Source organism: Pyrus communis, chromosome 4, assembly GCF_963583255.1.
Source record: "Pyrus communis chromosome 4, drPyrComm1.1, whole genome shotgun sequence".
Classification (NCBI taxonomy): domain Eukaryota; kingdom Viridiplantae; phylum Streptophyta; class Magnoliopsida; order Rosales; family Rosaceae; genus Pyrus; species Pyrus communis.
In genome coordinates, this window is record NC_084806.1 from 957204 (window position 1) to 981211 (window position 24008).

The window sequence follows — 24008 nt, forward strand, 5'->3', positions numbered from 1 at the left end:
TTCTCTTTTAGAATTAATTTAATTGTATCGATGTTCTTTGAACTTAAATTTTACCGCAAATCCATGAAATTTTACTGCTAAATGTTAAAAATAAACAGAAATGCGGCCTAATAGGTAGAGAGTAATTAAAATGTCCAAATATTTATAGGGTGATAAACACTCACACAAGAAATTAAAAGAAAACTAGAGAAGGCAGACATCATGTCAGATTCCTTCTGATGTTTAAATGGGCAATTATGCCTTCCCCTGGGACTCTTTCCATCTCATTTTTCACTGTTTAAAACATAAAGCCCCCGAAAAACGTAACCCATTTGGGTTTTGCTTTTTGGAATTGTCAGAGTCTGACACCCATCAAAATATTTCGGTTGAATTTCAAAAGTTTGGACTATCAGCTTCAATGTGAGCTCAGAAAATTAGCAAAGCAAACAACAGAGAGAGGGAGAGAGAGAGTGTGTCGTGCAAGATGCAATATTATAAGGAAGAATACAGAGAGGGAGGGGAGAGAGAGAGGGGAAATTAGTTTATAATGTGGGATGGTAGTGATGGGGAGACAAGAGCGTATCTCTGAAAATCCAAAAAATTCGATTCAGTTTGGTTGCCTTAAAAAAATAGAGCATAAAAAGTCATCAAAGCTACTATTTTACGCTGAAAAAAATAAAAAATAAAGAAAAAATCCTGAGATCAGGACGACCCAATACTCCTTTTCTATTAGACATTCATTGTACTGCATCAAGCCACCATCTTTCTATAATTGTTAGAGGTTAAGATCGTTTCTTTCAAGACCCCCATTTCTTATTTCTTTTGTTTCTCTCTCTAGAATTCTCTCTCTCTCTCTCTCATCAAACTCTTGTGGTGTGCATTCCTGTGTTGTGTGCTGAGCTTAGCTGTGTGTGTTTTGATTATTATATGGTGGGAAAACAGTGAACGTGCTTCTTCTTTGTCTGGAAGCCTCTAACTAAGCTTCACGCTTTGAGATGGCATGATTGGAGCTCTCTGTGTTTTTTTATTCCTTAAAAAACGATTTTTTGTTTAGCATTCACAGCCTGAGACAGACCATTTTCTAGAGGGAGAGAGAGTGAGGAGAGAGAAATACAAAGACTACTTTGGAATTTGAGCTTTGTTTTCCTTTCCCCATCTTTTGAGAGCCATGCTTGTCTCTGTGAATTGAGAAAGAATCCTTCTTTTCGAGTTCTGGGTCTCTCCCTCTCTTTACCTTTTACAATAGTACAATGGGGTTTCAGTGAGAGAGGGAAGAAGAAAGTCCACACCCCCACAGTAGGAGATATATTTCTTCATTTGCTCGTATTTTGCTTGTGCTTTCAGAAAAAAAGTTTCTGAAAAAATAAGCACTTTTAAGAACGTGGGTTCTCTTTTTTTAAGATTAGTTATGAGATGAGTAAAGAGGAAACAAGAAGAAGAATCAAAGAAATTGGTCTAGTGCTGATGGGTGGGAAGACGAAGATGCAGCGCCACCACTCAGTGGCTGTGAGGTTGAATGAGCAAATGGGGGCCAAAAAAGGCTACACCTTTGTGCAGGCACACAGGGCTTGGTTCCCAAAACTGTTCCTTCTTTGGGTTGGTGTGATGCTTCTCTTGGGCTGGTTAACCTACTCTTGCATGGATGCTGATAACAAAGTGAGAAGGGTAGAAGTTCTTGGTAGCATGTGTGATCAAAGGGCAAGAATGCTGCAGGATCAGTTCAGTGTTAGTGTTAATCATGTGCATGCCCTTGCAATCCTTGTTTCCACATTCCATTACTACAAGAACCCTTCTGCAATTGATCAGGTATGTTTGTGCTTCAATTTTGATCAAAACCCTTTTGGGAAATGCTTGTTTTGGTATAATTTCTTTGACTAATTGTACAGTTTGGTTTATTTAAGACAATTAGTTTCTCAATTTTTATGATGATTGAATGTGGTGCTACTGGTTTGAGCTTTTGTGTGATTTGGGTTCTGTATTGGGAAAATGCAGGAAACATTTGCTGAATACACTGCCAGAACCGCCTTCGAGAGGCCTCTTTTGAGTGGGGTGGCCTATGCACAGAGAGTGCTTGATTCGGATAGGGAAAGGTTTGAAAACCAACATGGATGGACAATAAAGACAATGGGGAAGGAACCATCGCCCAACCGAGATGAGTATGCGCCTGTAATTTTTTCACAGGAAACCGTCTCTTACATTGAGTCACTTGATATGATGTCTGGGGAGGTAACTATAGGATGTGTTTACTTTCACTTTGTTTATCTTGTTGAACTCTATGGCATTAATCCGAGCATTCGTTGGGCGTGTTTCATTTGACCTTTAATTTTTCCACTACATGATGCAGGAGGACAGAGAAAACATTTTGAGGGCTAGAGCTACTGGAAAAGCTGTTCTAACAAGCCCATTTAGGCTGCTGGGTTCTCATCATCTTGGTGTTGTATTGACTTTCCCCGTTTACAAATCGAAGCTGCCTCCAAACCCAACTGTGGAGCAGCGCATTCAGGCGGCTGTTGGGTAAGTTGGCATACAACTATAGAACTATGAAAACGCTCTTCAGTTGCTTTTTGCATGCTCTTACCTGCATATACTTTAGCCGATTCCATGTCCATCTGCCACAGAAGTTAGCAATCTACAGGATGGTTCATTTGATTCTGTATAAAATGCAGGTACCTTGGTGGTGCCTTTGATGTTGAGTCCCTTGTGGAGAATTTGCTTGGCCAACTTGCGGGGAATCAAGCCATTCAGGTTTATGTGTATGATGTTACAAACACTTCTGATCCCCTAATCATGTATGGTCACCAATACCAAGATGGTGACACATCTCTTCTGCATGAAAGCAAGTTGGATTTTGGAGATCCTTTTCGGAAGCATCAGATGATATGTAGGTAAGGGCAACCAATCAATAACTAATGAGAGATGGAGAGTTTCAGTGGTTATGCCATGCTAATACACTTAATTGGATTCTTGAGCAGATATCATCAGAGGGCACCCACGTCGTGGACAGCAATTAACACTGCATTCTTGTTCTTTGTGATTGGGTTTTTAGTTGGCTATATCTTATATGGGGCAGCAATGCACATTGTTAAAGTTGAGGATGATTTCCGTGAAATGGAGGAATTAAAAGTTCGAGCAGAAGCTGCTGATGTTGCCAAGTCCCAGGTACTGTTTTCAACATTTCCCCAAACATTGCTCATTCCTCAATGGCATGTTTTTGATATGTTGTCTTCTGTTTTTTCATGCCAGTTTCTTGCTACTGTTTCTCATGAAATAAGAACGCCCATGAACGGAATCCTAGGTATGCTAACAGATCTCCCAATTTTAACATTTTATTTTCAGAATGACATTATGATACGAGTCCGAAAATGCACTCTTGCAAGAGTAAAATCTTTATTTTTCTATGATTGCAGGAATGCTTGCCTTGCTTTTAGATACAGCTTTAAGTTCGACCCAGATGGATTATGCTCGAACAGCTCAAGCTTGTGGAAAGGCTTTGATAACATTAATAAATGAGGTGCTTGACCGGGCAAAGATTGATGCTGGCAAGTTAGAGCTGGAAGAAGTTCCATTTGGCATTCGGTCAATACTAGATGATGTTCTATCTTTATTTTCTGAAAAATCTAGAAATAAGGGTATAGAGGTAAGCCTCAATGTCTTCAGCTCAGAGTTACTGCAATGTTTTTGTAGTTCTTAAATTGTGCTGTGGTGATGGTGATAGTCCTTAAATTCTGAAATATGAACTGTCATAATTTATAGTATCATGTTTCATCGTCAAATCTCCTAATTCCGATTTATATTTGGGATGTGAAGCTAGCAGTATTTGTGTCCGATAAAGTTCCAGAAATTTTTATGGGAGATCCAGGGAGATTCAGACAGATAATTACAAATCTAGTGGGCAACTCTATTAAAGTAAGTGGAAGTTTCATTTTTTTATTTTCAACTTTCAGTAACAGGATTCGTTAAATTCTTCGGTTGGTCCTGCTCTGTTTAGTGATCAAGGATAACTTATGTTTGAGCTCTACATTTGGCAGTTCACTGAACGAGGACATATATTTGTCGAAGTTCATCTAGCTGAGCCCTCAAAGGTGATGATAAATGGGAAATCAGAGACTTACTTGAACGGAGGAACAGATGAAGGTGTGCTGACATCCGATGGCCATCAGTTTAAAACTTTAAGTGGGTGTGAAGCAGCAAATGACTGGAATAGTTGGGATAAGTTTAAGCATCTGGTGTCTGATGAAGAAGACAGAGCTGATGTTGTTGAAGCTTCTGAGCAGGTCACGTTAATGGTTTCTGTGGAGGATACGGGGATAGGTATACCGTTAGCTGCCCAGGAACGTGTTTTTATGCCCTTCATGCAGGCAGACAGTTCAACCTCTAGACATTATGGAGGAACTGGTATTGGCTTGAGCATCAGTAAGTGTCTGGTTGAACTGATGGGTGGTCAGATAAAATTTGTAAGTCGACCTCGTGTTGGGAGTACATTTTCTTTCACCGCTAATTTTAGGAGGTGCAAGAAAAATGCATTTAGTGACATGAAAAAACCTAATCCTGAGGATCTACCTTCTAGTTTTAGAGGATTGCGAGCAATAGTAGTAGATGGAAAACTTGTGAGAGCTGCTGTAACCAAATACCACTTAAAGAGACTTGGAATCCTTGTGGAAGTTGCGAGCAGCATCAAGATGGCTGTTGCTTCATGTGGAAGAAATGGTGCTGTGGCATCCGGGTACGTTTACTTTTGCTACATCTTTAAAGTTTTTTAAGGGGTTTAATATTTACTGTGATAAAACTATAACAATATTGCAATTCAATATTACCTTTATTAACTGCTATGAAAGGTAGACTTTTGAGTAAAATGAAAAGGTAGACTTTGGAAAACTGAAAAAAAAATGGTAGACTTTGGAAATAAGTAGGATTTGATTAACTGAATTGAACTGCTTCATTACATATGACAGGAAAAGTATCCAGCCAGATATAGTTCTAGTTGAGAAGGATTCATGGATTTCTGGTGAAGAACATGATCTTAATGTGCAGAAATTGGATTGGAAACAGAACGGTCATGCGTTTAAGCTGCCAAAAATGATCCTTCTTGCAACCAATAATCTTAGTCAAGCTGAATCTGATAAGGTAAGGGCAGCTGGTTTTGCGGATACCGTAATTATGAAACCTTTGAGGGCTAGTATGGTGGCTGCGTGTCTTCAAGAGGTCCTGGGCATAGGAAAGAAGAGGCAACCAGGGAGAGTGGTGCCTAATGGATCTAACGTCCTCCAAAGTCTGCTCTGTGGGAAGAAAATTTTGGTGGTTGATGACAATTTGGTAAACAGGAGAGTTGCTGCAGGTGCACTAAAGAAGTTTGGTGCTTATGTAGAGTGCGTTGACAGTGGCAAAGCTGCATTGGCGTTGCTTCAATTACCGCACAATTTTGATGCTTGCTTCATGGATATTCAAATGCCTGAAATGGATGGGTATGTTTCGGTGTTTCAGTTACAACATTCTAGACTCGGAATGCCCTTGTTTCAGTTACAAATTGGAATTGTTAATTTGTTATTTACAAATGTTACTTTTGATTGCAGGTTTGAGGCAACACGCAGAATCCGGCAGATGGAGAGCAAGGCAAATGTTGAGATGAATGGTGGATTTGAAGCACTCGCAAGAAAGGGTGACTGGCATTTGCCTGTGTTAGCTATGACGGCGGATGTTATTCATGCCACCTATGATGAGTGCCTGAAGTGTGGGATGGATGGATACGTCTCAAAGCCCTTCGAGGAAGAGAATCTCTATCAAGCCGTTGCCAAGTTCTTCAAAACTTAAAACAGCCTCAGACTCACAGCAAGAATTGTCAAAACTCAAAACCTGCGGACATCTTTGTTGGTCGGATGTTACCAGCAATTTTTTGATATTCTGCAGAGACAAACGCCGGCTGTCGGTCCTAGAATTTTGATGATTCGTAATGGCTTGAATACAGGTTCGAGGAATCATTTCTAACTAAAATTTTAACTCGATTCGGTATATCCACGCACATGTATACTACTACAAACCTCCATTTCCCACTTCGTATGTATAGTAGTAGGATGATCCTTAGAAAAGGGGAGGAGCAAAATGTGTAAATGTTATATTTTTTTGTATGCCTTGTTTGAATCTTTCTTCTGAGTTCTGTGGAAAAGGGTTCAATGCCTTCGATTTGTACCATTCTTTTTGTACAACTGATTCAATGTTTTGCATTTAGACTTTCTGGGGATAATGGAAGGTACCATAATTGACATCGGTAACGATTACTTAGGGCCGTTTGATAATTATTGTGATTCAAGTTCTTTTTTATTTGTTGAAATATTGTTGTCAAACGATCCCTTAATTCAGTATCTGACGGTCAAATATGCGATTAGACATATAGAATGTCATATTTGATTGTTTAGACAATGAATGTATTAAGTAATAGGCATGCTGGTCCGAACCTGCAAATGCAAGAACAAAAGGCATGTTGGGCCGTATGGACTTTGCATTTTTTTGGGCTTCAGGGCTTGTGCGTTGTAAGAATGTCAATTGGGCTTTTGTCCACACCCTCTCAAAGATTAACGGAATAATTTTAATCTGGAGAAATCCGAAAACAATTATTTTTCAAATCCTGAAATAAAAATATTAGGGCAAAAGACTGTTTACTACCCTCATGTTTCGTGGTTTTCAACATTTAGTACATCAAGTTTTTTTCATCCCAGAGTCATACCTAAAGTGGAAATTTTGGAATAGTCTCATATATCCGTGAGTCAAACTGTTAAGTCTCCCATTAACTATGACTTGGCACCCACATGGACAATAACTAGACGCCACGTATCATTCACGTGGAAATTTAAAAAATAAAAATAAAGTAAACTATTAAAATAATTAATTAAATAAAAGTAAAAAATAAAAAATAAAATAAAATCCCCAGATCCCCTTTGTCTTCCCCACCCCGACTCCCCTCCTTTCTCCCTCTGCACCTCTGCACATCCATCCTTCCGCCTCCCTCAAACTCAAACTTTGAAACACATGATCCATGGAAGATCGGAGATTCCTGCGTTTTTTCTCCCTTTCCCTCTGCATAGGCCTAGTCCTCCTCTTCACTTGGTCCCACCTTCCTTACGCGCCGCCCGTATGTCTCCGACCTCCTCGACTGCACAACAAACTCCGCCTAGTGCTCCTCCAAAAACCGCATCCAATCCCCATATCCCAACACCCCGCCTCAAAGACCACATCTCCGACACCTCCCACCACTCTCTCGACCCCTTCACCGTCCAAGAACTCAACGCTGTCCGCACCATCCTTAACTCCCACGCGCTCCACTCCGTTGAGCTCCAGGAACCCGATAAGTCCCTCATCCTCGGATGGAAGCACGGCTACCCTCTCTTCCACAGAAAGGCCTCTATCATCGCACGTGTCACATCAAGTCACTCGGGGTGGGGGATCGGGATGGGGAAGACAAAGGGGATCTGGAAAAGGATGGATGTGCAGATGATGCAGAGGGATCTGGGGATCTGGAGAGTGAGATAGAGAGCGGAGAGTGAGGGTGAGAGCGGATGTGCAGAGGTGCAGAGGGAGAAGGGAAGGGGATCGGGGTGGGGAAGACAAAGGGGACCTGGGGAAATTTTTATATTTTTTTTAACTTTTATTTAATTAATTATTTTAATAGTTTAATTTTCTTTAATTTTCAATGACACGTGGCGCCCCAATCATTGTCTACATGGGTGCCACGTCATCAGTTAACAAAAGACTTAATAGCCAGACTAATGGATGTATGAGATTGTCCCAAAACTAACACTTTAGGTATGACTCTGGGGTGAAAAAAACTTCATGTAATAAATGTTGAAAACCATGAAACATGAGGGTAGTAAACAGAGTTTAACCCAAAATATTACTTTCATCACATTTTATCACCTATGTAATTAAAGGTAGGATCCACCAAAACATGATAAGTCTAGCATTACTCTTATTATTGTAATTTTCTCGTGTTTTGTATATCGTTGACATTTGATCGCTATGCTGGGAATATTCAATCCACATGTCACTATTTTTTTTCATTTAGTTCAACAATTTAAATTGAATATTTGGTTAGAGATATTATATTCACACACCCCAAATTACTTCTCCCACACCTTTTTAATTTTTTAATGTTTTCTACACACCACTAACCCTTGATAAAAAAATATTAAAAAAATAAAAGGGTGTGAGAGAAGTAATTTGAGGTGTGTGAATATAATCTCTCATTTGGTTATTTTAACCAAATTATTTTTAATGTTTTTTTTTTAATCTATTTGATTACTTGACCTAATTTAATCTCTTTTATATATTTATTAAAATGCTAATTAGGGTTTGGGGTTTTAGTGACATTCTAAGTTTGGCCAATTCAATATATACTTTCCAATCGGCAAACCAAAGCAAATATTTTGTGTGGCATGCCAATATTTAAAGTTAGCATTATATTATAATAAATATAAAATATTGGCTTTTCCATCAATTTTTGTATGGTGCCACGTGGAAAAAGAAAACAAATGTAGGACCCCATGTTACATGTGGACAAGTTACATCGGACCAGGATACTGGCCTAAGTTTATTGTCACCGATGTCCCACCTTTGGATGGTCCATATAATATTTCGACGTTATCTTCTTCGTCGACATCTCTACCATATAATCATTTTATGCAGCCGACCCGACCCAACCCAACTCGAATGTGGTCCCGCTATTGCCATGGCTGGATGTGGTCTTGCCACTTGAACAAGGATATGTGTGGTTTCATTTATTAACGATAATCTTACGTGGTCTCGTTTATTAATGCTGATTTCATGTGCTTTGCTCTTCTGCAATGATTTTGTATGTTCTTGTTATTCGGCAATAGCTAGTTGTAGTCGTTAATACAAATTTGTTATGCCTATCTTCTTAAGTAGTTATGATAGCCGTGCATTTAGACTTTCTGGGGATAATGGAAGGTACCATAATTAACATGGGTAACGATTACTTAGGACCGTTTGATAATTATTTTGATTCAAGTTCTTTTTGTTTTGTTGAAATATTGTTCTCAAATGTTCCCTTAATTCAGTATCTAACGGTCAAATATGCAACTAGAAAGAGAGAATGTCATATTTGATCATATTAGAATGTTGGAAGGTGAATATATTAAATAAATGTATGTATGGGCATGCTGGTCCAAACCTGAAAATGCAAGAATAGAAGGCATGTTGGCCATATGGACTTTGCATTTTTTTGGGCTTCAAGGCTTGTGCGTTGTAAGAATTTCAATTTGGAGAAATCCGAAGACAATTATTTTTCAAATCCTGAAATAAAAATATTACTTTCACCACATTTTATCATCTCTATACACGGTAAGTCTAGCATTACTTTTATTATTATAATTTTTTCGTGTTTTGTACATCATTGACATTTGATCGCTATGCCGTGAATATTCAATCCACATGTCACTACTTTTTTTTCATTTAGTTCAACAATTTAAATTGAATATTTGGTTATTTTAACCAATTTTTTTTTAATCTATTTGATTACTTGACCTAATCTATTTATTTATTAAAATGCATATTATTATTAAAGAGAAGAAAGAGAATTTGAAACTATTACAATAATTTAGAGAAAAAGAGTTTCGAAACGAAATGCATAAATAAAAATCCAACATCTTTTTAACAAGAATATTTGATAGAATACACGCTACTCAAGCCAATTCGTCGACGTTCACGTCAACTAGAATAGCCAATTCAATATATACTTTAAGTTTGGCCAATTCAATATATACTTTCCAATCGGCAAACCAGAGCAAATATTTTGTGTGGCATGCAATATTTAAGTTAGCATTATATTATAATAAATATAGAATATTGGCTTTTCCATCAATTTTTGTATGGTGCCACGTGGAAAAAGAAAACAAATGTAGGACCCCATGTTACATGTGGACAAGTTACATCGGACCAGGATGTTGGTGTAAGTTTATTGTCACCGATGTCCCACCTTCGGATGGTCCATATAATATTTTTACGTTATCTTCTTCGTCGACATCTCTACCATATAATCATATTATGCAGCCGACCCGACCCAACCCAACTCGAATGTGGTCCCGCTATTGCCATGGCTGGATGTGCTTTGCCACTTGAACAATGATATGCGTGGTCTCATTTATTAATGCTGATTTTATGAAATTTTGCTCTTTTACAATGATTTTGTATGTTCTCGCTATTCGGCGAAAACTAATTTTAGTTGCTGATACGATTTTGTTACACCTATCGTCTTAGGTAATTGTGATACCTGTGTAGGAGTTTACTTTATCACTTCTTGTCAACCAGAAAAAACAAACGGCATCAAGGCATGTAGTGGAGGGCCTGAGGCTCTACATTAATACATTTGGATGTTGGGGCGGTGGGTTTCCAGTAAAGATTTTAATGAAGGTAGATGAGGTTTCACCTCAACTTCGCATAGTCCTTTAAGCTTTTCGATCTTAGGTTACATTTTCACACGCCTTTTTGTGTATAATGAAATTTAAATTTGATCTGTGAATAATATAGGATAACGTAAATCATGTATGTCCTATGAATCTCACACGTGAGCAAACATATTGTAATATCTCGAAAGAAGTTAAAATTCAACTCTAAATTAAATACGGACGAATAATATTAAACAAATGAATTTACAGAAATTGCAATATTATTTTTCTTTCGGTGCTTGAAATTTAGAAGTTTGAATCTTTGTGCACAAAATAGTTAAAAAAAATTAAAAAGGGGAATTAAAAATGAAATCCACCTTCTGTCAGTAGTGTCCAAATGTAGGGGTGGGCACTTGGAACCGAAAATCGAAACTGAAACACAATTCGAATCAGACTGCACCAAATAGTTCGGTTTTGCGGTTTTGAAACGGTTGCGGTTTCGAAACCGAACCACGGCTAAGAAAACGGTTTGGTTTCGGTTTTGGGTTTTCAAAACCGCACCGAAACCGAAACCGCACCATATATTGAATGTTATGTTCTAATTGGTTCTTTATTAGAGTCCATACATTTATAATATGGACTTAACTACACTAGAATAGAATGTCATCCAATTTTGCACCTCTATTCGAGTCCATACATCTCTATCTCTATCTCTCTCTCTCTCTCAAAACTCATGTTCATTTATCTGGCCACACACAAGAAGCTATGCAGTCAATAGTACTCATATTGCAGTAGAGTTACTAATTCCAACCCTTGATCACAACACTCCACTCGATCTAAATAAGGCACATAGTTCATAGATGTGCTAGAAGCTTGAACCTAATTAATGCAGCACACCTGTAATTAGCAACATTCTTTTGGTTGAGAAATGTGCTTCATAACAGTGCTTATCTTGATATATAACTTAAACAAATTGTGCGTATGAAAGATGTATACATATATATTTTCTTATATATTTTCTTTAATGCTTGTGTGTTGTTGATTGGTGCTACTATTGCATATGGTCAGACAAATCTCTCTATCTCTTACTTCCTTTGCTGCAGTTTTGCTTTTGCTGCTATTTTTCGCTACAGTTTTTCTGTAGGTTCATTGATTAATGTACGAGGAAAATGAGATCGTCTTATGTGTAAATATGTGTAAATTTAAAATTGTAACTTTTTCTAAAAAAAACGAACTGAAACCGTTTGAAACTGCACCAAACTGAATCAACTGGTTTGATTTCATTTTGATTTTGACTTTAAAACTGCATCGTAAAAAAATTCAGTTTCGATTGCGGTTTCATTCGAAACCGTACCGAACCGCACCGCGTTTATCCCTATCCAAATGTCCGCCATGCAAAAGATCGTTGGGCCCAATGGACCTTCTTTTTTTTAACATTCGGGTCGTCAAAAGTCCACCCTCCGCGAATTAAAAAAAAGTATTAAGTTAGTTGTCAAACATTAAGGAAATTAATTAAGGTAATGCGAACTGTCAGTCCCCAATTAATGCCAATTTCTAAGAAAATGGTTGGTGGGTACACAAATAAATAGACAGAAAAATCCAAAACAATCACACCATTATTTACTTCAAATCATCCCTTAATTTTCTGCTAGATTACGGCTTCTGATTACAACTCAACGAGCATGTCAAATCAATTAACAAATCCACTAGGATTCATTTCTAATTAGAAAAAAAAAAAAAAAAACTTAGTATTTAGCCCGATATCAATGGTCTATTTTTGTTTTCGTCTGTAGTGGTAGATTTTCTAACTTTTGAACGTATCTAAATATCACAATATACGATTCTGTTATTTATAATTATGCTATCGAGAGATTTACATGATGCAGTTATATATCATAAAAATAAAAATTAACATTAATATTGTGTAATTAACCCAAAACACGACGAGAACGTTATTTTTGTTGTACAAGTCATTCTTCGCGTCAGAAAATTGAGATGGGAATAATACCAAAAAAAAAAAAATAGTAAGATGGAAGACAGCAAAGCTCTTACCCATTGTCCACTATTGAGAGTAGTACGTGTAGCAGACTGCACAAGCAAAAGTCTTAAAACCAAAACAAGAAATTTGTAATCAAAACCGACCCATACTCCCCTTTCATTTTCCATTTTATTTCCTTCGATTTCTTTCAATCGAATCAGAGAGAGAAAATCGCACACGTAAATCGTTACGCCAGCTTGTTTTTCTCTGTTTCCAAACACTACCCAACCGAAAATCAGAGTATCATTCAAAGCCCCACGAAAATCAGAGTATCATTCAAAGCCCCACGAACTCCCCAATTAAACCCCCAAAAACGTTCGCCTTTTCTCCGCCCAATTCTCCGCCGTTTCTCCTCCCATAAACCCTAGAGATTTCTGCTGTTCTTTTCTCTGTCAAAGTCTGTATCTTTCTTCTTTTTCATCCACTTTCTTGTATTTTTTCTGAAAAAAAAATGAAGGAACCCCAACTGGGTTTCTGGGGTTCTTTCCCCGCTCTGCTCCTTTTGTTTTTCTCGCTGTACCCACCAGTACACTCCCAGTCCGGCGGCGACGACGGAGCGGCCATGGAAGCACTCCGGAAAAGCATCGGCTCCAACAGTCTCGGGTGGTCCGGCACCGATTACTGCAAATGGGGAAAAGTGAGTTGCCAGGACGGCAAGGTTTTCAAAATCCAATTGGGTAATCAGAAACTCACCGGCACGCTGCCGCCGGAAATCCAAAAGCTTTCGTATTTGCAGCAACTGGAAGTTCAGAACAACCAACTCACCGGACCTTTTCCGAGCCTCTCCGGGGTGCAACCGCTTCAGGTCCTCCTCGCCCACGACAACAACTTCTCGTCCTTCCCCTCCGATTTCTTCACCGGACTCACCTCCCTCGACAACATCAACATCGACCACAATCCCTTCGCTGCGTGGCAGATTCCCGACACTCTCAAAGATGCCACACAGCTGAAGGAATTCTCCGCCACCCAGACCAACCTCACCGGAAGAATCCCCGATATCTTCAACAGTTCCAATTTCCCAGGTTTGACTGATCTACATTTGGCTTTCAATTACCTTGAAGGCGAATTGCCTGCTAGTTTTTCGGGTTCGAGTATTCAGTCCCTCTGGTTGAACAGCCAACAGGGCACCAATAGGCTTAATGGTACTATTGATGTGTTACAGAACATGATTTCTCTGCGTGAGGTTTGGTTACATGGTAATTATTTCACCGGTCCTATACCGGACTTGTCGAACTTAGGTTACTTGACCACTCTGAGTTTGAGGGATAACAAGCTCACCGGCGTTGTTCCCGCGTCTTTGTTGAATCTTAAATCCCTTACTTCTGTTAATTTGACCAATAATATGCTTCAAGGACCCATGCCCAAGTTTGGCGATGGGGTTCTGGTGGATATGACGGAGTTAAATAGTTTTTGCAGTGATAAGCCGGGTGTTGATTGCGACGCTCGTGTCAATGTATTGCTTTCGGTCATCAAAGACATGGGTTATCCTACTGTTTTTGCAGATAGTTGGAAGGGGAACGATCCTTGTAATAACTGGAAGGGAATTACGTGTAATGGTGGAAACATTACTGTTGTCAATTTTCGGAGCCTGGGTCTTTCGGGTACGATCTCTTCAAATTATTCTCTGCTTACCTCCTTGCGAACATTGAGACTTGACAATAATAACCTCACCGGTACCATACCAAAGGAGCTTACGCAACTGCCCAACCTTCAGCAGATAGATGTTAGTAACAATCAGCTTTTTGGTCAAGTACCAAAGTTTAAGAATGTGGACGTGAAAACAGCTGGGAACCCTAATATTGGTCAGGATCATCCCCCTTCGCCAGCAACGCCAGCGACGCCTACAATTCCTAATTCACCGCCTGGCTCCCACTCAGATGGAGGTAAAAAATCTAGGACTGGGGTGGTTGTTGGGGCTGTCATCGGCAGTGTTGGAGGATTGGTTGTAGTTGGGTTTGTTGCTTTCTGTCTACTTAAGAAAAAGCATAAGCATTCTGGCAGAGTGCAAAGTCCAAACGCATTGGTTATTCATCCTCGTCACTCTGGCGATCAAAATGCAGTCAAGATCACGGTTGCTAACTCTGGGGTTAATCGCGGTGAAAATGAGTCCTATAATAGTCCGGCAAGTAGTGGACCTAACGACATTCATGTGGTTGAGGCTGGAAGTATGGTCATTTCGATCCAAGTTTTGAGAAATGTGACCAATAATTTCAGCGAAAATAATGTATTAGGAAAAGGTGGCTTTGGAACTGTGTACAAAGGGGAGTTGCATGACGGGACAAAGATTGCAGTGAAGAGGATGGAATCTGGAGTGGTGGCGGAGAAGGGTCTAAATGAGTTCAAGTCTGAGATTGCAGTTCTTACTAAGGTCCGACACCGCCACTTGGTTGGACTTCTTGGCTATTGTTTGGACGGAAACGAGAGGCTTCTTGTTTATGAATACATGCCTCAAGGGACTCTTAGTAGATACTTGTTCAACTGGAAAGAGGAAGGTCTGAAGCCACTTGAATGGACTAGAAGGCTGACCATTGCCTTGGATGTTGCAAGAGGGGTTGAGTATCTCCACGGTTTAGCCAGCCAGACTTTCATTCACAGGGATCTTAAACCTTCGAACATTTTACTCGGAGATGATATGCGGGCTAAAGTTTCAGATTTTGGACTGGTTCGTCTTGCTCCAGAAGGGAAAGCCTCAATTGAGACGAGACTAGCTGGAACTTTTGGCTATTTGGCTCCAGAGTATGCAGGTAAAACATTTCTATATGCACTCTTCTTTTCAAATTCCATTCGAGTACCACGAAAGGTATTTGCTTGGTAAAGTATGATTAGATATTCCAGCAAATGTCATTGTTCAATGAACTAAGACAACTATGAGATTATCTCTCACTGATTATTCTTTGTGCAAACCGCTAGTCAACATATGTAGGACTATATTAGATTCACTGCATCATTTACGTACTAAACTCATATGTTCCAATTCTTTAATTTTCCTTGGATATTCTGGCATGCTAAGTAGTTTATAAAATTCAAAATCAGGGATGCGAAGAAGATAGAAAAGAATAAAATGGCTTCTGTCTGTGACGAGCATTTGTTGTCTCTAACATGTTGACTGAATTTATATGCCTCTGATGTAGGATTATTGGAAAGGTTAACAAAACCATTCAGCTCAGTATTTTATAGTTTCATGTTACAGACATTTTCCGCTTGTTCCATAATTAATGTAGCATCTGTTATGTGGTGCATTTTCTTCTTGCTATAGCCTCATGGCATTTCATCATAAGGTTTGTTGCTTAATTATGCTTACTGTCGTTCAATTAATAAAAATTCAAGGCACTAAAACCACAATCTTGTAATGTATCAGCAACTGGGCGGATGACACTCAAGGTTGACGTGTATAGCTTTGGAGTGATCTTAATGGAGCTGATCACGGGTAGAAGAGCAATTGACGAAAGCCAACCAGAGGAGAGCTTGCACCTTGTTACATGGTTCCGCAGAATGCTCATTAACAAGGATACATTCCGGAAGGCCATTGATCCAACAATTGATCTCAATGAGGAAACTCTTTCTAGTATTAACACCGTCGCTGACCTTGCTGGGCATTGCAGCGCAAGGGAGCCCTACCAGAGGCCCGACATGGGTCATGCGGTCAATGTTCTTTCGTCACTCGTTGAGCATTGGAAACCATCTGAAGCCGAAGATTCTGATGATATGTATGGAATTGACCTCGAAATGACCTTACCACAAGCACTAAAGAAGTGGCAGGCTTTTGAAGGCAATAGCAACCTTGATGAGTCTTCATCTTCTTCATCGTTCTTTGCCAGCGGAGACAACACCCAAACCAGTATACCTACTCGCCCATCTGGATTTGCAGAATCGTTTACATCATCGGATGGGCGGTAAAGGTCGAGAAAGAAGTTCAGAGCTACATTGAATGTTCAAATGGCTTGTAGTTATTGTGTTTGTTATCCTGATGTGGACAGGGGATGCATTTTTTCGTTTACATTTTTATGTTAAGATAGTTTAAATCTCTGGTGCTCTAGGAATTCTGGTGATTAGTCTAAGAGGTTGAAGAAAATGGCTGATTAAGCCTCTGATGTGGTCCAGTTAAATTTTTTCCCAATCTGAGAACCTAGTTTAAAAGTTTGCCCAAAATTGTTTCCGGTTTGGTCATTGTCATACACAACTGGGCGAGGCAGACTACACATTAGGATTGTGACTGATCATGCAGCCGACCCCTTTCCTCTACTTAAGAGCAATTATCGTCCCCGTCTCGCTACGAACTTGAACCAAGGAAAACTTTGTAAACTAGTCTAATTTACGTAGAGAGCGATTCAAACTCGAGTGTAACCAGGCAGGTATACTATTTTTATGTATCCAATTCTAATAAAAATGAAGGATGGAGGAGGATAGAATTGGTTGGCCAAACCAGAACAAATAGAACCATGTGGTTTTATACAAGTGAAAAAAAATTGTATTTTTTAAGTTACTAATTTTTTAACACACGTATCTTACAATTTATATAAAAATATGTAATATACCACCTCTTATAATGGTTACATTGAAAAATTTCTCTTACAGCTCCGCCCCGCTTGGATTTTGCCCACGAATGGCCAATGGCCGTCGAGTAAATGGATGATGGAAAACGGCGGCAACTAGTGACACGTGTCCGACATGGACTGGAGTAGATACGGTTTGCCAGCTACAAAGTTGTTTTGTTTTTCTACTTCTAGAATATTCTCCAGCTCCGACAGTGACGGCGGGGGGCACATCCCGCATGTCTCGGCTTTATTCCTAAATCACTCGTCGTTATCTTCAATCCAATTTTTTTTTTTTGAAGTATTTGTTAGGTTAGCTAAACGTCGACGTTTTAGTCCAAATTTTAATTTTATTTAAAGAGAAAAACATCTTTTATCCTTGATAACAATTTACAAATTATTGGTACATTCTCATCTTAATATCGTGTGTGAATGACGCAAACGTTTTGTACACAACAAATTTATATATTGACAATAACAATATATATATTCCACGAATGTCATGTTTGACAAGAACAACAATGATAACAAAGTTTTATTCTACGAAGTAGGGCTGGGTGTATAAATCTTAGATCACCACTTCGCTCGTTTTCGTGTCAAGTTTTTCGTTAGGTTCAAATACTCTATGTTTTTTCTTAGAATTTCTATACCTCTTTGCCATGAATCTCTATTTCATAGTCATATTTTTTAACCGGAGTATTTATAAGTCTTTAGTTCACAAAATCATGCTTGATAAAATAAAATTAAAAATATAACTCGCGAGTTAGGAGAGTATTTGGTTTGTTTCGAAAGTCCCTAAGCCTCACTGTTTTCTATCAAATTTGTTATCTTCCCAAGCTTAAACATCATCTCCAAAATATAATAGTAAAGTGTTGTGCTTTAGAATGCCAACACTAATTGAGGCTTAAAATATGGTTAGTTTAGTAGGAGAAAGTCTTATGTCGAGATGCTTGGAGGACCACTACGCGTAAAGAGTTGAACTAGAAAATGGATCGTATCTAAAATAGGGAATGGGGTATTTAGTATGTGCGGTCCGACGACGTTGTGTTATCCGAAGTCCAATGCAATTTTTTTAAATGATACAATTATATTCAATAATTATGCCCGCATTTTTTCTCGTGTGACAATTCACACCACAATAAACAATCAATGCATACATCAGGATAGCAAAGTGTTTGTACCCAATTTTACATCATTGGTCCATTTAATTGAGGCCGTTGAATTTTAATAGATGTTATCATTAGACTATCATGGTAATTATCTTGTGAAAATGTTTTATGAATTCGGATACGAGAATAAAACCGAGAGAGTTTATTGAATAAGAAAATAGTCTCCATGCCATATTGGAGACCACAAAATTAGTTGGCCTTTATTTTAAGACTAATCTGGAGATAGAATTTGAACTAGTGGCGAAGCTAGAATTTTTAAATAATGGGATCATAATATCAACTAAAAAAACTTTATTGGCCCATTTAGTCGGGCACCTAATAGGAATTGACAAGTACAGGAGGAGGTTGTAATTTAGTTTGTCTTAACTGTTTATAGGGGTCAAATATAACACATAAATAGATGCACATAAAATTTTTAAAATTACTCAGATAAAAAACAACTAATGATCCCATATTAACTCTGCCGTTGCTTTGATCTCATAGTGATTTGCGGAGGATAGTGATGTACCTTTTGTAGAGTCAGCATAGTAAAATTCCATAAAATTATTGGAAGATTGTTTCCTTGAGCCAGCATGCACATGGTCTGCATCAGGCGACAAGCATTTGGAATTTTGATTGAGCCTGACTGTGGATAATAGCACCAATTCAGGCTGATATAGTTGTTAGTAAAGGGATTGGCTGATTAAGAGCTCTCTGTCATTGAAAGCTGAATTCTATTTGAACTTTTCAGTGACTATAGGTTCTAGAACCCAAGGTCAAATTGTTCTTCTTTTGGCCGTGATCTCTTGAATACAGAAGTCAGTAACGCATTCGACATTACCATTACATTTATTCTACTCGTCGACTGAGCTCGGTTGCAAGTTGGCACATCTGCGTTCACTAAAAAAATATAATTAACTCTTAATTACTTGGCCTCCACGCCACATGAGTTTGGTAATTTTTAGGACAACACCAATTCAATGTGATTTTTGAATTGAATCGGCTCAAAGGCCTAATATTTGAAATGAGGAATTGTAGCCAAACATCTCATCCAGTTCAATGCATATCTTCCTCATTTCGACCGCAACGGCAAAACTCTATTGAAATCTCACAATCACAGGTATACGAAGCTTCTCACTCCTCCTCCCTCTTTTCTCTGAGATTTACTTATTTTGTTTGTGGTCTATTTATAGCTTTTATTATGGATTAACACGTGTTAAGTTTATGATAAGAAAGTTAAAGAAGAATTAGGTTAACGATAGAGGCCACAATGACACACACAAAATGAATGTTACACATCTGTCTCGTTTCCATTCTATGCTGACATTCACCATTCTGCGAATTTTTCCATGTAACTAATGAAATTCTATCTTCACATTAGCACAGGATGGAAATGGGAAAGATCGGTCAGAGAATGCCAATACTATATATCCCCACCCCCATCAGATTATCCATGCCCACAATTTTTTTTACCTTCCTACTTATCTCATTGTATGATACGTACCGCATGATAAAAATATATTAATACAAAAATGTAATTTTCATTACAACTTAAAATTACATTATTACTTGTCTTATTGTATGATACATAACGCATGATAAAAACACATCAATACAAAGATATATTTTCCGTTGCGACTTAGTAATTATCCACCAATTGCGTGCATGATCGCTTACGCACAGAGTATATCCTCTACTGCCACAAAAGGACAAAACCAAAATCACACGACTAAGCCTCTTTTTTCTTTTGTTGGATATCACACGAAAAGCTCGAGTCCATGTTCGTGTGCGTATTAGCCCAATTGTGAAACTAATCCAACACATTAGAAAAGACCAATCAATTAACTAATGAATTAATTTAAAGTTTTAGACCCATTCATCTCACATGCTAATTTGGTCCAAGGAGAAAATTTTGATTGGGACAAGAACACGAGTGGTACATCATGTATTTTTATGTAAGTGGTGGAAAATTTTATATTTTAAGTTATTAACTTTTTAACACACATATTATACTATTTGTATGATGACACGTGATGTACTATTTCGTGTGTCCGTCATGTTAAAAAATATTTCTGGTCCAAGGGTTTACAAATATTATACAATCCGACTCGGTCAGTCCACCGACCGGTTGACTGGCATGGCGTCAAACCTTTGATTCTTTTCCAAACAGTACGTAAAGAAATGCCCTACCCCTCCTCCTTTGACGGTGTACCATCCAGTTCATCTCTTACCATTTCAAATATTCAACGGTCAAATATTCGGAACCCATCATTGCAAGAGATTTTTTAGTGTGATCGGTACACGAGCTAGTATATTATATGTCACTAGATAAATAATAGGATATATGTGTTAAAAAGTTAAAACTTAAAAAATAAAATTTTTCACCATTTATATAAAAACACGTGATATACCATCTATATTTCCGTCACAATGAAAAATTTCTCTTCCCTTTCATCAATCTCCCTTTTATAAACCTTTTCCTAAGTTTCAAACTTTGAACTGCGTCCACTTTATACATGCACAATACAACAACTATATATAATATATATCATATATTATATATATATATATATATATACACACACACACACACACACACAATACAACAACTATATGTATAATATATATCATATATATATATTATATATATATATATACACACACAATACAACAACTATATGTATAATATATATCATATATATATATATTATATATATATATATATATATATACACACACAATACAACAACTATATGTATAATATATATCATATATTATATATATACACACACAGCAACGGTCCAACCTCATCATTTCTCTCATTCAACACAAAACACGAAAACAAGCATCATCCATCCACCTACTATACCATTCTAACTTTGATATCTCAGATTCAGTAGTCATGACCTTGTCATGGAGAAGGTTGAGAGCCGGCCGCCGTGCTGCCAAGGAAGGTGAGACCGGCGACATGGAGCTGACCATACCAAACCACTTCCGGTGCCCAATCTCACTAGACTTGATGAAGGATCCGGTCACGCTGTCCACCGGGATCACGTACGACCGCCACAGCATAGAGACGTGGATCGAAACAGAAAACTTCACGTGCCCTATTACCAACCAAGTCCTCACAAGCTTTGATCTCATTCCCAACCACACCATCCGCAAGATGATACAAGATTGGTGCGTCGAGAAAAAGTCTTTTGGAATCGAGCGCATTCCCACCCCTCGCATTCCGATCAGTTCGGTTCAGGTTACCGAGATTTTATCAAAGATCTCGACATCGAGTCATCATCAGAACAATGATTGCCAAGTTTTGGTGGCGAAGATCAAGGCGTTGGCGAAAGAAAGCGAACGCAACAAGCGTTGCATTGTGGCTAGTGGCACGGGGAGCGTCTTAGCGGGTGCGTTTAGTGCACTTTCAAATTCTCAACACCATCAAAACGTTGCCGTTTTGGAGGAGATTTTGTCTGCTTTGACTTTGGTTTTCCCGCTTGACGGGGAGGCCAGTTTGTACCTCGGGTCGCCTGCTTCGTTGCGTTGCATGGTGTGGTTTTTGGAGAGTGGAGATTTGTCGCAGAGGCGAAACGCAGCGTTAGTGCTCAAAGAGACAGCTGTCTCATCCGATCATGATCATCAGAAGATCGATGCTTTGGCAGAGATCGAAGGAGCTCTCGAAGCGCTAGTGAAGCTGATCAAAGAACCAGTTTGCGCTACTTCTACAAAAGCGTCCTTGGTCATCATTTATCAAATGGTTAACTCATCATCGTCTCTTTCGAAAGAGAAAATTAAAGAGAGATTTGTAGAGATGGAATTGGTGTCGATGCTTTCGGACATTCTTGTAGATGCCGAAAGAAGTATTTGCGAGAAGGCGTTGGGAGTTCTTGACGGACTTTGTGGAAGCCAGCAAGGGAGGGAAAAGGCCTACCTTCATGCCTTGACCATGCCGGTTGTGGTGAAAAAGATACTTAGGGTTTCGGATCTGGCCACAGAGTTTTCTGTGTCTATTCTTTGGAAGCTTTGCAAGAACGAGACCAGGGAAGATGGAGGTGTAGTCGTGGAGTCCCTTCAAGTGGGTGCGTTTCAGAAGCTCTTGCTGCTTTTGCAAGTTGGGTGTGCGGAGAGGACCAAAGAAAAGGCCACGGACTTGTTGAAGGCGTTGAACATTCATAGGGAGAGGTTGGAGTGCATTGATTCTATGGATTTTAAGCAGCTCAAGAGGTCTTTTTGATTATTCATCAATGTTCAGAAAATCATTGTAGTTGTTAATTAGGAGGAGAGAAAGCTAGGGTTACTCATTGACCCTTTTCAAATTTCACTGTTCATCAATGTTGTACAAAATACAAATAATATACATACTAATTCATCAATGTTTTACAGCAATTCAGTGCTGATCACTCTATATTCGCCTCTTGAGTATGTAGTCTTTCAATTGGTACTTGTTCTTGATGCGTGTACGTCGAGTTAATTAGTTTGAGTGTGTAATAAAACATAATACTATTTGTACCATATCTGTTCATCACTTGTAATAAAGGTGAATCCCATATAGTTTCGTTTGGAAGTGATTTTGATGAGTCTTTTTGGAACCAGTTTTTAGTAAAAATGCAAGTGAATCCCGAAGAAACACTTAAATACTTCCTGCAAGATAATAGTACATAACCGGTGTTTCTTGTAAGAAACACTTCAAATGCTTTTGAACAAAAATATCTTCATAGAAAACGTTTTCAGTCATTTTAAAAACACTTTCAAATGAGCCTATAATCAGTAAAAGTAATCATACAAAAATTATATATATATATATATATATATATATATGTGAAATAGTTTGATTAATGAGCCAATCTCTCTATCAACGAATTCGGTGTATTATCTAAAAGGAAAAGGTTGAATTGGACTTTTAAGGTGGATGGTAACTCGAATATTACAAATACCATGTGAGAGCTGCTAGGGTTTTTGAATACAACTATACAAAAATTGTGATATTGTCATCTGTCACTGGAAATATAGAAAACGATTCCACACATATTAGCTACAGACCAATTCAGACTTGATGGCTCTGCAAGATCGCAAGAGCCCGAATTGACTGATCTTTAGAAACTAAACAAACAAACAAAATTGGAAAACACAAAACCAAGAAAATTACAAAGCAAACACTGCAGATCTCTCTCCTTTTAACCAAACTCTGTCTCGGATCCAGCCAAATGAACAGGGCGGAGAGTTTTTAAGTGGCTGGCTAATCTCAAAAGTTGCAAAAAATTGGTTAAGGACGCCAAAGGTTGCTCTCCAAAAGCAATTATCTATGTCTATATGTGTTGAGTTGGTTACTAGTTCACATCAGGTTGCCTTCAAGTTTTGTATTTTATTTATAAAAGTGATAATTTTACACTAAATTAATCTATATAACAATTGCGGAATTCAAATTTGGACAAATGAGAGAGAGCACACTACTCTAATAAACTTGACTAAATGACAGGTGACTATCTAGGTTTTCTTGTAAATATTTTTGCAGTCTTGAACACGGATATAATTCTGATTTTTTTTAGGTTTCTTTAAAAATATTAGACAAGGGGTGACTATCTTGGTTTTCCAATAACTTTTTTGCAGGATAGGACACGGATAAAATTCAAATTCTCATCAAACCACGCCTTTGAACGACAGCTACAAAATAGCAGACTTTCGAAAGCAAACGACCTTCTTAGTTTTAAAATTATCCATCTCAAACCACGCCTTTGAACGACAGCCACAAAATAGCAGACTTTCGAAGGCAAACGACCTTCTTAGTTTTAAAATTATCCATCTAATTGGTTGCGAACTTGAAGTCATGCGCAATCAATTACTTATCTCATAAGTTGTTCTTCTAGATGCTTAAATGGCCCACTACTTTAAATGGGTCTCTCAGTCATTTGACTATGAACTTTGCAAT

At 38.3% G+C, this 24008-nt stretch overlaps 3 protein-coding genes across 3 annotated transcripts; all 3 read left to right on the top strand.

Annotated features, from left to right (window-relative positions):
- The first annotated feature begins 346 nt into the window (after positions 1-346).
- On the top strand, positions 347-6255 carry LOC137730979 (histidine kinase 4-like). Its single transcript, XM_068470007.1, has 11 exons — positions 347-1785; positions 1972-2205; positions 2324-2493; positions 2646-2864; positions 2952-3138; positions 3223-3274; positions 3387-3616; positions 3787-3885; positions 4008-4702; positions 4932-5441; positions 5550-6255. Exons 1-11 carry the CDS (start codon positions 1393-1395, stop codon positions 5785-5787), a joined length of 3027 nt encoding a protein of 1008 aa, XP_068326108.1. The 5' UTR covers positions 347-1392; the 3' UTR covers positions 5788-6255.
- Positions 6256-12708: 6453 nt separating this feature from the next.
- On the top strand, positions 12709-16523 carry LOC137731002 (receptor protein kinase TMK1-like). Its single transcript, XM_068470036.1, has 2 exons — positions 12709-15152; positions 15767-16523. The coding sequence occupies exons 1-2, from the start codon at positions 12860-12862 to the stop codon at positions 16303-16305; spliced, it is 2832 nt and encodes a 943-aa protein (XP_068326137.1). The 5' UTR covers positions 12709-12859; the 3' UTR covers positions 16306-16523.
- A 4358-nt stretch (positions 16524-20881) lies between these two features.
- On the top strand, positions 20882-22455 carry LOC137732234 (U-box domain-containing protein 21-like). Its single transcript, XM_068471537.1, has one exon. It carries the CDS (start codon positions 20991-20993, stop codon positions 22314-22316), a length of 1326 nt encoding a protein of 441 aa, XP_068327638.1. The 5' UTR covers positions 20882-20990; the 3' UTR covers positions 22317-22455.
- The last annotated feature ends 1553 nt before the right edge of the window (positions 22456-24008 follow it).

Coding starts and splice junctions, on each gene's coding strand:
- LOC137731002 (XM_068470036.1), top strand. CDS start 12,860: ATGAAGGAACCCCAACTGGGTTTCTGGGGTTCTTTCCCCGCTCTGCTC. Junction 15,153..15,766: donor TTTGGCTCCAGAGTATGCAG/GTAAAACATTTC, acceptor GTAATGTATCAG/CAACTGGGCGGATGACACTC.
- LOC137732234 (XM_068471537.1), top strand. CDS start 20,991: ATGACCTTGTCATGGAGAAGGTTGAGAGCCGGCCGCCGTGCTGCCAAG.
- LOC137730979 (XM_068470007.1), top strand. CDS start 1,393: ATGAGTAAAGAGGAAACAAGAAGAAGAATCAAAGAAATTGGTCTAGTG. Junction 1,786..1,971: donor ACCCTTCTGCAATTGATCAG/GTATGTTTGTGC, acceptor GGGAAAATGCAG/GAAACATTTGCTGAATACAC. Junction 5,442..5,549: donor CAAATGCCTGAAATGGATGG/GTATGTTTCGGT, acceptor TTTTGATTGCAG/GTTTGAGGCAACACGCAGAA.